Below are 16,410 nucleotides of genomic sequence, written 5' to 3' on the forward strand. Positions count from 1 at the left end.
AAAAATAAATGCTATTCTTTTGAGCTTTCTATAAAAAAATAAAAATAAAAAAATAAAAAAAACCAATGGTATTCCAAAAATATTAAACTGCATCAATTATGCCATTTATAAAACTCCTAATATTGTTTAAGGAGTCTCCTTCAATAGGTTTACATGCATGCACGGTCAAAATCTCTTTCCTTTTTTAAAATATGAATTAATATCAAATAATTTTCCAACGATTCTCAATTGATTCATTCAAAGCAGTTCTAAACTTCAGTCCCTCTAAAACCATCCTTTCCATGAGCTTGCTCTGCTCTAATTGGTCAGATGGCCCAGTCTGTTGTGATTGGTCTACAGCATGTGTTGGAAACGATACACCCATTTCAAACAAACCAGTGTTTTTTGCGGACAGCCAACGTAGAACATAGGCAGAGATTATGCAAATGTGTTACTAAATGTGCAAATGTGAAGTCGAATTCGAATTACTGACGACTTGTTTAGGCTGTTCAGAATTGCGTTCTTTTAGGAGAGATTAACTTATTGTGCACTTTTTTACAACTTTGCAGCCTAGGGAACATTTTTAGGAACAATTATGTTAGTTTACATCTATGTTGTTTTGATTGAAATTTCAGTCAGCAATTTATTTACTCTTCAAGGATAAAGCAATCTCAGAATGCATTGCAAAACTTTGCTAAAAGGTATAGATTACCACCAAAATCCTTTAATTGCATGTATTACTGTGCATGGGATCTATGTTTTGTCTTTAATCACATCATATCTTTAGTTTAGCAACATGGCCTAAATCTATTGAATTAATCAGGAGTTAACAGTTCTGACTCGAGTTTTTTCCAGGCTTCACGTGAAGTGCTATTTGTGCGATGCATTTGAGTGTTGCTGCGTACAGCATTTCAAAATCAGTCATAATTGTGGATTCGTGTAGACAGCAGGCTGCGAGACAGCTCACTTGGGTTAGGAACAGATTGACAGAGAATGTTTGTAAGCTGTACGGGGAGCTGAGAGGTTTAGTGCAAATCATTTGTGTTGAAGATGAATGGGAATGAAAACTTATCCATCAAACCAGCAGCCCATGGTACTCATACAGGGGAAAACTCCCCCACTGTCTGAGTAGAACATCCCATATAGGCCAACTCTTTCTCCTAAACTGTTCATCATGTCTGATCAGCCAAAGTGAGAATGAATTGTACCTTGGGCTCTTTGCTTTGTTCCTCCTCTTTGATGCCTGGGACTACTTTGAACGTGATGGCACCTTGTGACTGGGACTATAAACAGAGTAAATAAAGACAACATATCAACAACCTCTTAAGCATATAAAAAGACTTGAATTAATGCACCAGTCAACATTATTCAATTAAATCTATTATGTTTTGATGAAAAAGTAACTTCCACTAGTTCTAAAACATTTTTTATATTATTTCTGCTAAAATAGCCAGGGGGATATAGGTTTCATGCATTAACAGTCCAAACATTTCCCTTTGGATAAAATCCCCTTTTCACAGCATTCTGTTAAATTACAAAAATTAAGCATACGGTTTCATGTAGACTTTCCACAGACACATGCACATGCACATACCAGGATGCAAATTATTTCCTCAGGTTTTTTATCATCTACAGGGATACCGTTGACCTCTTTCAGCTCATCTCCGACATGTATCAGCCCTGGACACAACAAAGAGGAGTGGGCAACAAGAGAAGTTAAGACATCACGTACAGCACTTCAGCAGTTTATTCAGGTAATAAACCATCTCAGACTTGGTGTAAACAAACTAAACATCTGGGTGTGGTTAGAGTGCATTTGTGTATAGAGAGAAGAGGTGCATCAGCGCTCACCACTTCTGTCTGCTGCCCCGCCCCTCATGATGCGCGCCACTATGATTGCTCCAGTGTGTTCATCCTTCTTTATGGTTGCACCCTGTATCACACATACAAAAAGTCAAATCACATTTACTCAAAGAAAACATGCAATTAAAAGTGACCAGGTTTATATGCATATAATATGTTATTCAAATTTTCATTAATACCTATTAAAGTATTAAGTGTCTTAAAGACAGTTCCTGAATGAATTAGCAATTTTTTAACAAATTGGTTAAATAAATGATTCAATGACTCAGAAGACATGTTTCATTACTGAATCAATCAGTGTGTTTGAAAGAATCGGTAGAATGACTCAATGACTCTTTTTTAAATCTTGAATGTATCAGTGTTTTTGAGCAAATCGATTAAATGAATGAATAAATGACTCACTACCTATGTTTCCATCCAAAGTTGAGAATTTAACTTATGTATAAAACTGGGATTGGAAAATTGGAAATACTTTAATGACAGACTTTGTGTCAGGCTTTGGAGAACGACCAAAACAAAATTTGAGATGCTGTGCAAAGAGAACGGTCCACTGATTAGGTCAAGTTATCCACATCACACAAAGACACATAACTTTTTTTTGAACCTCATGGAGGAATTTTTCATTTCCATCTCCCATTATTTGCATTAACTCCTTTTCGCATAAGTCAAAAATCATCTCAAGTGAGCGTAAAAAATTATTTGAGAATGAAGAGATTTTTCCCCCCCTCTGATGTGATACTTCAAAATGCACATAAAAACAAGTTGATTGAAATAGTTACTAGTGAATACAGCAAAGCATTTTGAAAAATGCTCAGGTGGTCTACTATTTCTGGTAGATTTCAAAAGAGTGGACTCGTATACACTCTAATGGATAATATTCTCCATAACCCATTGTGCTTTGGAGGAGGATTCAGTTCAGAACTACAAACAAAAAATAATAAGAACTACAAACATGATGTTTTAGAGATCAAAAGGTTGGGGAGAGACACACTGTTTATTAATAACTCAAAGAGGTTTTAGTTATTAATAATCATGATGAATAGTATTTATTAATGTTATTTGTGTCAGCATTTTATTTGCAACAACATTGTGAACAAAGATTCAAACAGCACAATAGCAAAACAGATATGTTTGGCCAATAAATATTGCATGCATAATTTTGCAAAAACATGAGCAGAGTTCTCCGCATAAAGGAACCAAAAATGGCAGATCAATGTGCTACTTGTTTTCTCTCCATTATGGTAGGAGGAATACTTAATTTAGTGTTAATTTAATTATACACAATATGGAGTGTGTATATAAGGATGATTACAGGAACGAAAGGCCACTTTACACTGACAGAATGAATGTAACAATTTTTATGACATAATTTGTGTCCCAATTTTAGCCAACTCTACTACACGCTTAAAAAGTATGTAGTCTTTTTATTAAGAAAAAGTAAATACTTTTAAGACACAGAATAAGTAGATGAATTGGGACATATCAAGTCATTCATTTCATTCCTGAATTCCTGTGTTCATGAATTAATCTGTGTTCACAAATGAAGAGCATTACTCGTTTCAGTCCTGAATGAATCAGTTTAAAAAAAAAACATCACTTGACAAATTATTTAAATGGCTCAATGATGAAGAAAGTAATTTGATTCCTAAATTGATTAGTGTTTTCGAACGAATCAGCTGAACAAATGATTCAGTGACTCACTTCATAACAGGCAACTGCCACTACCTACTTGCATAAATGTGTATAAGGACCCACTGCTAATATATAGACTGACTGTCTGCACAACAACAGACAAGTGGAGCGATACAGACAGTGAAAATGTTTAGCATACACATGGCCACTGAAATATTTAATATGTGAGCAAGTGACTTCCTATGCATTTGTGTGAACCAAAGTAAGTGTTCTGTGACTATAGAGTATGGCTAGATACACAACTAATGGCTTAAATGGATTGCTATGACTGCTAAAACACAAGCAGGAATACAAAAGCACAAGCTATCCACGGCACTGGTCTGCCAACATGCCAGCTCTTTGTGTCATCCTGCCGCCATACATACTCATGCGCTACTGTAACAGACACATGTGGCCAGATGCTCACAGCATGGCCTGTCACCACACACACACACACGTCTAAATTAGAGAGCAAGACTAGGACAGAAAGACTCCTAGCAAGGAGCAGGGATATTCACACACAGACAAACATTAGTCTGCATTCTTTCATCCTCTGTTTTCTACATCAGTGTCTCAAAGGCTGTTATTATTTCTGAAGCATCCATGACATTGGATGAAGATGCGGAGCAGTTCCTCCAGTGTGCATGTGTGTTTAAAACCTATTGCAGTTTTTACCTCACCTCATTTCAGGTGTCTAAAGAGGTGGAAAAATGACCTTGACAAACTTGTTCCATTGCCACATCAATGGGATTTTTTCTTTAACCCCAGAAAAATCGTTCCTCTTCTATATGCCTTACCTCAGTAAGACCAATAATCTTCTGTCATAGTGTTTTGATGACTTGGTCACCTGTATTGATTTTGCAATATCATCATCATGATTCCTACATTAGCTCAAGGTCCTCCACTGATGTGTTAAACACAGACTTTAAGATGGAAAGGGCAGCCGTTTGTCGACATCCCCTTCAGAAGTCTTTGAATTTCCTGTTGATTAAATAATTGGAACAATTTGGTGACCTGGGAGGACAAAACGTTTGGCCCAGAGCTTTGGGAGGTGAAAAAAAAACCCAGAGATCAGTGTAGCTGTTACATCTCAATGTGAGATAAAGCAGTGGTGTTTATGACACGCATGAGGGAGATTGAGAGAGAAAGGGAGTAAAGTAAGAGAATTAGACCACAGACATACCATTTAATTTTGTCAAATGTCCACAAGTCTTTCATCTGAAGTCAGAGTCAATTCTGAAGTCTTTAAGCTGGAGTCAAAGACAAGTTTAGAGTAATTTTATTAATTGATGCAAATAAATTATCTTTAAAAATCCTATTTACAAGGATGTTTTTTAAAGACAAAATATGTTCCAGGGATACTGCTAGGATTCTAGTTCAACTACTGTACGTGTATACATCGAGAAGTCTTCCTCTAGCTGTATTCATGGAGTCAATCCAAGATACAAAAATACATAAATACATGTAACATTATTAATTTAACGATGCCCGTTCATATTCAAAATCATCTGTAACATAGCCAATAGATACTAATTAATCTAATACTACATCTAATTAAAGGTACAATTTGTAAGATATTTGCAGTAAAATATCCAAAAACCACTAGGCTAGTGTTATATATTTTGTCCAGCTGATTACTAACAATATCTGTAATGCTTTCAACTACTTTTAAATCATGCGAAAATTCCCATTGTAAACAGTGACACGGGGCAGTGCAGTCGCCTGTCAATGACGTTAGTTACTCTTTGTTACCGCCTTTACTGACGTAGAAACCACATGACAACAGTGTCGTGGACAAATGCGGAAGTAGCTTCGCGACAAACTTCAACAGATGGACTATTCTGACAACACTTTTCATATTTCTCTGGACCTTGACAGTGTAATTTACTTGGCAGTCTACGGGACACACGCCTCCCGGTTTTCATCCAAAATATCTTAAATTGTGTTCCGAAGATGAACAAAGCTTTTACTGGTTTGGAACAACATGGGGGTAAGTGATTAATGGCAAAAATTTCATTTTGGGGTGGAGTATCCCTTTAATTTGGAAAAGAAGCCAATGGCTGTCTTTATGAATTGCTCACCGAATCAATCACTCGATTCAAAATGTTAATTTGAAGCATAAATTTTTGCATTACGATTAGTCAAAACTGAACACACACAAACCTGAATGTTACTAACATTTGTGGATGCATTCTAAGATGAGATACGTTTTAAGATTTGATGCTGTCATTCCAGTATCTTTTTTAATCTGTTTTCACACACATTCAGTAACTGATCTTGACAAAGTTCCTGATTCTGACACACTAATATAACCAAATGTGAGAACACATGACACGGTGGCTCCCGCCATTTTTCAAACCCTTCTGACATTTTGGAATGTATGTGCAATACGTTGCCATATTTCTTTAAATACTATGATAAGAGTCCGATCTAAATCAACAAGGAAATGCGTAAAGCAGATGTAGTAAAAGCATATAAGTTAATTTTATGATATCAGTAGTTAAGGATAAAAGACTCAAGTTATGTTTAAAATATTCATGTGTCCTTCTTGTCGAGTTGAGTCAAGTCTGGAGCCCTTTCAGGTCGAGTCTGAAGTCTATTAAAATGAGACTCATGTGCGAATCGAATCCAAGTCACTAATTTGAGTGCTCATCTCTGGTTAGAACCAGTCAAAAACCTTTCCTTTTTAATCAAAACATGAATAATTTCAATAAAATATCACTGAACTGAAGGTAGCCTGTTTAATTGAGTGTGGAAGGAGTTTTTTTTTCCAGTGTGTTGGAACAGATCATTATTCACTCAACAAGGTATTATTCATATCAATAAATCATTACACAGTCAACATTCTGGCTCATTGTGCAAGGCAAAGGCTCTTAGATAATACATAATGCTTTCATAAAAAATACAGGCAAAACAAAAGCCAAGACAAAGATTTCTGTCACATCCAATTAGAAAGCATATTTCTCATATATGATTAATCATCATCTAACCCAAAATGACTTTGAGGCCTGTCTTAGAACTGCCCGGAAGGACAAAGCAAGGTAGGTGTATTTTTTTCTCTTTGTTCAGTGACAAATAAAGAATTAAAATTATAAATAAATAAATAAATAAATAAATAAATATTATATATATATATATATATATATATATATACACACACACACACACACACACACACAGTACAGACCAAAAGTTTGGAAACATTACTTTTTTTTTTGTTTTTGAAAGAAGTTTCTTCTGCTCATCAAGCCTGCATTTATTTGATCAAAAATACAGAAAAAATGTAATATTGTGATATATTATTACAATTTAAAATAATTGTTTTTAAATTTATTATACTTTAAATTATCATTTATTTCTGTGATGCAAAGCTGAATTTTTAGGATCATTATCACATGATCCTTTAGAAATCATTCTAATATGATGATTCATTATCAAAGTTGGAAACAGTTCTGCTGCTTAATATTTTTTCAGAACGTGTGATACTTTTTAAGGATACTTTGATGAATATAAAGTAAAAAAAAAAAAAAAAAAAGCTATGTTATGTTATGTTAGCTAAGCTATGTTTTTAAAATATAAATATTTTGCAATAACAATATACACTACTGGTCAGTAATTTGGGGTCAGTAATTTTTTTTCTTTCTTTTTTTTCTAAATAAAATCAATACTTTTATTCAGCAAGGATGTGTTAAATTGATAAAAAGTGATAGTAAAGAAAATATATTATTAGAATATATATTAGAATTTTATTTTATTTTGAATAAATGCAGTTCTTTTTAACCTTTTATTCATCAAATATATTAGACAGCAGAACTGTTTCCAACACTCATAATAAATCAGAATATTAGAATGATTTCTAAATGATCACGTGATAGACTGGATGTTACATGTGACACTGAAGGCTGGAGTAATGATGCTGAAAATTCAGCTTTTCATCACAGGAATAAATAATTTTTTTTTTAAAGTATATTCAAATAGAAAACTTTTATTTTAAGTTGTAATAATATTTCACAATATTACTGTTTTTTCTGTTTTTTTTTTATCAAATAAATGCAGGCTTGATGAGCAGAAGAAACTTCTTTCAAAAACATTAAAAATAGTAATGTTTCCAAACTTTTGGTCTGTACTATATATATATATATATATATATATATATATATATATATATATATATATATATATATAAAACTGCATTAAATGCATTAAAAGCAAATTACATCTTTGTCATCTACCCATGCAAATGACTGAAGTTCATTTTTTCTCTCTCGGTGGAAGAGCATGAGCTGATATTATTCGGGTGCAGGTTTGTCAGGTTCTGTCAGTAGGTTAGTTGTGTATCGGTTTATACTGTTTTACTTCATTATGGTATGTCTGTATTTATGTAGCACCGTGGTTCTGTGAGGCACGACATTTCGTTCCACTGTATGTCCACACATGTAGAGGAATGACAAAGCTCAACTTGACTTGAACTTGACTTGGCCTGAGACAGACATATCTGTCAAGAACATAATTGACTTTCTCCAAAATCACACATACTGCTGAGATAGCCATGCTACACAAGGCTGACTAACCAAACTCATCACGCAGGCACAATTTACCCATCAGGAACTCCACCTCAGTTGGTCATCCTAGCAATCACACTCTCATGATCCTCACGAGTACAACTTCATTCTTGCTGTAAGGTCACTTGTAGTAGGCAACCGGAGTAAATGAGCAGGTCCTTTGATCAAGCATTTTCAAGGTTTTCTTATTTCCTTTTGTTGCTGAGGTCTGCCCATTAAAACATGCTCTATAAATAGACTAATGAAAATTTTTCCTCTGAATGTCAAAAGAGAGAGAAAACAGAAACTGAGATGGAAGAAAAATTAAGCAAGTTAGAATAAGAGGTTGCAGCTCGCTTTATTACTCATCAGTAACGTGACCCACGGCTGGCAGTTGTGAAGGTGATCAGCTCCATATGCTGAGTCTCTTAGCACATAAATGCTTACGACTGTTATTATAAGGCCAGCCGAAAGTGGATGGCTTAATCGGTGTAGAGCTCAGAGCTGATTTCTGCACCATTCTGCCACCAAAATGCATTGTTTTTTTTTTTTTACTATAGTTAGCTGTACCGTTTCATATTTTAATAAGTTGTGTACATACATACATGAGTTTGTTTTCGGTATCTTATTGAGGACATTGCATAGACTTCCATTTATTTTATATCAGATTAAAGATATTTTCTATCAACCTCTACCACTAAACCTACCCATCACAGAAACATGTGCAGAACACTTGATTTGAATAAAAACATGTTTTGGCTGATTTAAAAAGCCTTTTAGCTAGTAAGGACCATTAAAATGTGCTTACTAGTGGTTTTGTCAAAATATTTCACAATATAACATTTGGTCTTCAAGTATAGTCAAAACAAGTATACACACACACACACTTACGATTTAAAATGTTGTGGTTGGCAATTTTCTCTTTTAAGCTCATCATGACTGCATTTATTTGATCAAAAATAAAGCAAGAACTGAATTTTTGTGAAATATTATTGAACTTAGAAATAAAAGTTTTATATTTGAATGCATTGTTATTTATTCTTGCGCTGGCAAAGTAATTACTCCAGTCTTAATTGTCACAGGATTAGTGGTCAACCGATGTGTTTTTATACAGCCGATGCCGATATCTTGGAAAGCAGGGGGCCCGATAGCAGATATAATTTTTTAATTATTATTATTTAAGAAATTTAAAATCATTTGACAATGGACTAAAAAAATAAATGTGTAAAAGAATTTAACAGTATTTTTCACAAGTAAATAAATATTTAATAACGCTGTAACCCTGTAACACTGTAACCAACAGGGGACTCCGTATTCTGGAAAATTTGTGTGCATTGGGAATCATATTTTTCAAATAAAGCCAGGGTAACCCTCATTTTACATACAGCACACAGTGAAAATTACATGAATATGACAGTGGGCAAATGCATAAAGCTCAGCATAATTTGAAATCATGTGTTTAAAGTTTAAAGCATTCAATTCACACAGACCGACCATCATGCAGAAAAAACGTGATCATGCTGGATGCGTATTTGCTTAATGCTGATGGCAAACAAGAAATTATTGTAATGTTTGCCTTTCTATTACTAATAGGCCTAATATAAAAGCAATCGATATAATACTTTCTGTATACATTAATTCCTTTGTTTAACCATTCTGATTATAAGAACCGACTTCTATCCATATCAGACAGAAAGGTTAACGTCGACGAACAAGAGAGTGAGTGTGAGCACTGTGTGCGTTCAGATGCTGCTGCTCTCAATGCCATCAAAATCAAAGACACATCGGCCAAGCAGAAAAATGTAATGTCCAAAGCCGATATTTGAAAAAGGCCAAATATCAGCCGATATATCGGCTTTGCCAATATATGAGCCTCCGGAAATAATTCTAATAGGCTAATTTGGTGCTGGGAAACATTACTTATCTATGTTGAAAACAGCTGCACTGCTTAATATTTTTGTGGAAAACATTTTTACAGGATTCTTTGATGAACGAAGTTCAAAAGAACAGCTTTTATTTGAAATACAAATGTTTTATAACTTTTCCTGTCACTTTTTATCAATTTAGTGCATCCTTATGATGGGTGTGTGTGTGTGGGTGTGTATTGCAAGTCTTATAACTTATGGGGGGACCACCTGTGCCAGCCAAGAAATGGCCATTTTAGATTAATGGGAGCTGACAGATTTTTTCAGGTATTATAGATCTCTTCTGTGCATCCCAACATAAGAACACACTCTCATCATCATAACTTTTTCAAACATCATTACAATTAGAGTCTGAGGTTCACATCGTTTCAGCAGAACCTAATCTCTAGCCACCAAGGCAGACCTGAAAAAACAAATACAAAGACCCGGGCCGAGACAGAGCGAGTGTTTGACACAAAGTCACTTAAACTGGCGTGAAAACAAACAATGATACACACTCTTCAACTTGCCGCTTAAACAAACAAATTACAGAGAACCACAAGGCTGTGTTTGCTGTAGATTTGGCGAGTAGAAATCTAGGGTAGAAAAGACAGCAAAACGAACAACAGCCAGGTCATTAAAACACAATTAGCCTAAATTATCACTGCTAAATTAATGCCACCTGCAAGTACACCAGTAGGCAGAAGATACACGTTAAACAGGGTAAAAGGGTTATTAAACTTCCAATTATAAATGCACACATACAAACACACAGTGAGACTTAAAACAAATATAGAATCTGTGAGGTTTCATTAACTCTGTATATCTTGACTGTTATACTGACCCTTCAATGACCTGCTCAGTAAACACTCAATGTTGGTTTAACCCTGCTATATTACAGTTCCATCATTAACAGGTATTATGTTGAAAAAGGAAAATTGGGTCTCATTAAGGTAATGATGGCTGAGGAATGCCAGGATGTGTGCTGAAAACAGGACAGGCCTGAATGGAAATAAATAAGAATGACAGGAAGGTAAATGGGAATGGGTGGAGGTAAAGAGGGAATGAGTGGGAGAGGGAAGTTGAGGCCTGGGATAAAACGCTGGATACCATCTTTCATGTCTCCTGCAGTATGACCCTGAAGGCTAGACATGGTCATTTTATATCCAATGAGAAGACGTACTCCGAAGCAGGTTTCCAACATAAAGTGATTTTTCCATCTGAGCTGAAACCAAAATATGGCACAAAGAATCTAAAATAGGCAGCTAATCAGAACCAAATATTATTTTTAATATTATTTAATATGGGCTTTTGGACTAATAAGATTCATCAGTAGTTCAGGCTATGGAGTACAATACAACAAAAAAGAAAAATGCAGCACTTTTGCGATGCTCAGGCCAAAACACAGACATAGAAAGTGTACATGTTTATTCATAAGTATCAAAGACTGAAATTGATGTGTGTGTCTGTTCACCGTATTTACCCAAATAAAAAATCATCACTTTCAGAAGACAGATCTGGTTCCTTCACCTACATGAGGAAATGCCTTTGCAAGACAAGCAGACCTCACTACACAAAGAACACAGTGTGTGCTAATTTGTGTGCTCGAGCACCTCCTGTGCGCTCTGTAACAGGATACAGACAGAAACATGGATACTTGGGAAAATCAGAGCACACTATGCAGAGGAAGGAATGAAAGATTAGAAAATTGCAAAAGGTGAGAAGAGTGGCCTGAACCCAGCACTTACATAATGACCAGTGACAAACTCCCAAATAAATCTTCATTTAAAATACTCTTTAAATGAGTAGTTTGTCTATTAATTAAACATGAGATTTAAAAAAAAGAATATGCCTCCATTATTTCTAAAAAGTGACATTACCTTGGTTCTTCATCGCTAACCCAAACGGATGACCTTATAATCTTCTTGATATACTTCAAAAGTAAAGGAAAAACTAATGAAAAACTTAAGCACCAAAAGCTAACTCCAAATTAGGGTAGAAATAGACACAATGTGTTTATTAGTGCTGTCAAGTAATACAATTTTTATATCCAATTAATTTCACAGTGGGCCAAATAATTATTGTAATGAATCGCAAATTAATACAGTGTCTTTTTTTGCCCTCATAACTTGAATTTTATGGGCATTTAAATTATTCTATATGTTACAGCATCTTATGATTCGTTGTCCTGCATCATGCTCTTCAATGAGCAATTGCATGTAATGTAAATATTTTGTACTAATTTTAACATATTTTTTCAGTTATTTGAACAAAATTAACATGTAATGTTAATTTGACAATCCTTGTAGTTATACAGTAATTTGTATCAAATTTACATTTATACCTTTTAGACCCTGTCATTCACATAGTTCTCATACTACATATTTCACTGATATAACTATTGATATCAGGAACCACAATACACTGAAACTAAAACATTGAAATTCAGAAACATTTTTTAGTTTAGTAAGTCTTCTTTTGGCTTCACAGTCTCCGAGACTTGGTCCTCTATCACTATCACTATATAGATCTATCTGCCATGAACAGTCAACAGCAATAAGTCAAAAGAAACAAGTGTTCTAGGACGTTCCGCATGCTTCATTGACATTGTCCTGGAGTACTGAAACTGTCGGAGGAGAAACAATTCAGAGCTGCAGAGCAGACTCGACTGAGCAGCTTTCTGCTGGAACTGAAGTTCTCAAACTCACAATATTCAATCTAACAAAAAAAGTCAAGTATGATTCTATATATATTGCTCAGGCAAACTGATTTTCTTTATAAAAAAAAAAAATGTACAGCCCTACACATTTAACCTGCCTAGAGCCGGATTATCAAAAATCTTAAATTAAAAAGTATTTAAGATTGTTTCTAAAGTGCAATTCTTAGAAAATAGAAAAATATTTTCGAAAGAACATATTGTTTTGGTCTTAAAAAGAAAAGGACAGGCTTTGTTGTTAATTATTTGTATGGTGTTTCTTGCTGAAGATTCACTGATCATACAGATTACAGTAATATCGTTTACCGTAGTAACAGCTGACAGGGAGTTCAGCTAGGAGATGCTTTTTTAATGTGCTGTGTATTTTAAATAGTTAATTTTGTAGAGACTGCCTAAAAATGGATGTCTCTCAAATGTGTGCTCTCAAGAGTGAATGTGTCATGTGATTGTATAAATTGTATAGTTAGGGATAAAAGATTTTGTTGTGCAGGCTCCATCTTAAATGTGAGAGCAACTAAATGAGATAATGCTTGGCGTGCAATGAAAAGCGTGCACACTCAAAGACAACCTATAGCCAAATAATCTTATTGGCAAATATCTGCTCTGTCTTCTGTTGTCCTATTACTCGTCTGACAATCTGGATTTAACATATACACTTTATTTATTCAACAAACACATCTATACACAGTCTTTTGCCTTGCTATAAACCTTTCAGTAACCTTAACCAAAATGACACATTCTTTCAATAAAATCCACCACTGAGCTCAACTTCTCCTGCTGTAGTCAGTCACCCCACGTGTATGCTGAACCAAGCCCAATAATTTCAACATCCTGCCATTGCTGTTAGTAAATCAGCAATCTAAAGTTACCAAACAAAGGGGAGAGCATTTGAGGATTTGGGTCCCATCTCCAAAGTCCAAGTACTTGAACCCCGCTCCACTTTCTCCTCATTACTCCCCTCATTAAAATATGCATGATGTTGTGGTCTGAAAAATGATAGCAATTAATCAGAGCTACTGAATCCTACCCATTCGACTAATCACAATCAACCTCAGAGGCAGAGGCCTGCTAACTACCACACACCAGAGAAAGAAAGAGAGATTCAACTTTAAAAGAAAGTTAAACTTTGCAGTACTTTTGTCATAATGACTGCACTGGCTGTCTGCACCTGATATATAAATATATATAAAATATATCAGCATTTATATAAAAAAAGGTCACTTTTTAAGTGACGTGACATTCAGCCAAGTATGGTGACCCATACTCAGAATTCGTGCTCTGCATTTAACCCATCCGAAGTGCACACACACAGAGCAGTGATAACACACACACACACTGTGAACACACACCCGGAGCAGTGGGCAGCCATTTATGCTGCGGCGCCCGGGGAGCAGTTGGTGGTTCGGTGCTTTGCTCAAGGGCACCTAAGTCGTGTATTGAAGGTGGAGAGAGAACTGTACATGCACTCCCCCACCTACAATTCCTGCCGGCCCGAGACTCGAACTCACAACCTTTCGATTCAAGGCTGACTCTCTAACCACTAGGCCACGACTTCCCCTAAATTTAATGCATCGTTGCTGGAAAGAAAAAGAAAAAAAAACCACTGACAATGCAGTCAATTTAGATGCAATCAAAAACTAGTTAGCCATCTCAGTATGAAGTAAAAACTGGTTATAAAATCAGACATAATGTCTGTCAGGCAGACAGACAGTAACTTAGGTCTAGAAATTAGCAAGTCAACATCAGTCCAGGAGTGTTACGATACACTACCACCTCCAAAAAAAAAATTCTCCTCACAAGCACTTTAGTCCAGCATATTTGCTGTTATATAGTAAAAGAAATCTAATACATTGGCAAACCACCCAACAACTGCTCAGCTAAATACAAAAAGATTTAATATGTCATTCTGGAATTCTCAAAACTCAAGATCACCAATACATGTCAATGCTCATTCACGGTCACTTTCAAGTACAGCCTCAAGCTTGAATTCAAACAGATTTGTGTAACTGATGACTATACGAGTAAACAGAGGTCTTGATTCTGACAGCTCGCCGTGAAATTAGATGAAATGGAGAAGCGAAAGTTGGCCAGAAATATGGCCAAGAGAGAGCTATGAATGACGCGTAAGGGAAAGAGAAACAGACACATACATCTATGTGTCCCGCAAGAGAGCACTGGACACAGAGCGGGTGAGAGTGTCTGTAAGGTAATGCGGAATGCGGCTCGTGTCATGTTTAGATGGAGGATATGTGGTCACTCAGGAACTAGAGGATAAGGGTGAACAGGGAGCGCGAGCCAAACACATCACTAACACTATCGTGGGAGTGCACGTGTATTTATGTGCTTCATGTTCACAAGAGTGTTTTCCACTATGTGAGCTTGAATTATGGCCGCCCCTGTGTGTCTGGCTTTGACAGTATGTGGAAATTTGCATGTGTTTCTAAGTGTGTGTGAGAAGGAAGTTCTCTCACCAAAGGCTCTTTATTCTTGACCAGTCGAATGATCTTGACAGAGTCTTCCTCATCATCAATGTCGTCTGGCAGAGGAGGAAGTTCTGGATCGTAACTCTTCCTGGCCACAGTATCATGAACTGACAACAAACTCTGCAACAAGAAGGAGATGTACACATAAAAAAAAATCCACAGAAGCACACACAGCAAGACAAACAGTAGTCGTTTGACTGATTTTGTGTAGCTACTCATTTTGGCTAATCATTCCAGCCTTCATACTCCAAGCATCTGCTTGAATCCTATAGTATAAATCATGGAGCTTTAGACGTCTGCTTTAGATTACTACCTCCTACTGACAAATAAAGCTGCTTTTGAATTGATTGCAGTCACTATTTCACTACAACCCTCTTTGGCAATGTTGTTTGTTAAAGTGTTTCGCCAGCAGGAAAAAAAGAACTGAATCAAAACCAAGACCAATCATACTGTCATCTTTCATTTGATTGGATTATTATGAGTATTATGAGTATCCCGCTGGGAATATGGCCACATTGCTGTGAGTTTCCAAGGGGTGAGGACTCTTAAATGGCAGATGGATGGACAGAAAGCAATGAAGTTCTCAGGCATTTCTGTTATTTCACACCTCGGCTCTCAAAGAACGAGCTATAGAAAAAGAGCATTCAGACATTCATTACTGAACTGTTTTAATGATGCTGTGTGTCAAATGCAGCTGGAAACTCTTTTGCTCCTTTTCTCCCTCACATTTCCAATAAAAAACTATCTTCCAGTTGTGCGCCAGAGATTAAACAAAAAAATGGGAGGGAAGAAAAAAAAGAGACAAGAGACAAGACAGAGAGGAGAAGAAAAGTGTCTGTTTTATGACATGGGATTAAGCTCCAGAACAACACTCAACATGTGGCTAAAGCAGAACAGATGGGAGAGAGAGAGGGTGGGGGAGAAAGGAAACAAACATGGAGAGAGAGTCATGTGGCTAGTAAGTGGGTCAATTTCATCAGTCCAGCATTTTACTAAAAATTAGATATTAGAATTATGTGATAATTTGTTTTTGTCTGAACACTTCAGGCTTCTTATCTTTATAGATAAAGTTGAATCTGGATCACTTAGTCAGTCTACCCCAACGCTGCTGAATCCCCTGCTAAAAAACATTTACTAGATAGTGAGTCCACAAGAAGACTGCAAAAATAATGACAAGAAAACTTCTATGGCGTTTTTTCTCACAAGATGCACAAGAAACTAATTTAAAAAAAGACCTGGAGTGTGTTCTGATT

General features: G+C 35.8%; 1 protein-coding gene across 2 annotated transcripts in view; it reads right to left on the bottom strand.

The window, feature by feature from the left end:
- LOC132121477 (MAGUK p55 subfamily member 7-like) overlaps nt 1–16,410 on the bottom strand; it is a 135,521-nt gene that overhangs the window by 39,701 nt on the left and 79,410 nt on the right. For both annotated transcript variants that reach the window (XM_059530892.1, XM_059530893.1), the window contains exons 6-9: nt 15,146–15,277; nt 1,831–1,912; nt 1,574–1,659; nt 1,188–1,262 (exon numbers count right to left, since the gene is read on the bottom strand). In XM_059530892.1, coding sequence (XP_059386875.1) covers nt 1,188–1,262; nt 1,574–1,659; nt 1,831–1,912; nt 15,146–15,277 — 375 coding nt within the window. The remainder of the gene's footprint in view (nt 1–1,187; nt 1,263–1,573; nt 1,660–1,830; nt 1,913–15,145; nt 15,278–16,410) is intronic.

This window comes from Carassius carassius, chromosome 39 (genome assembly GCF_963082965.1).
Source record: "Carassius carassius chromosome 39, fCarCar2.1, whole genome shotgun sequence".
Classification (NCBI taxonomy): Eukaryota; Metazoa; Chordata; class Actinopteri; order Cypriniformes; family Cyprinidae; genus Carassius; species Carassius carassius.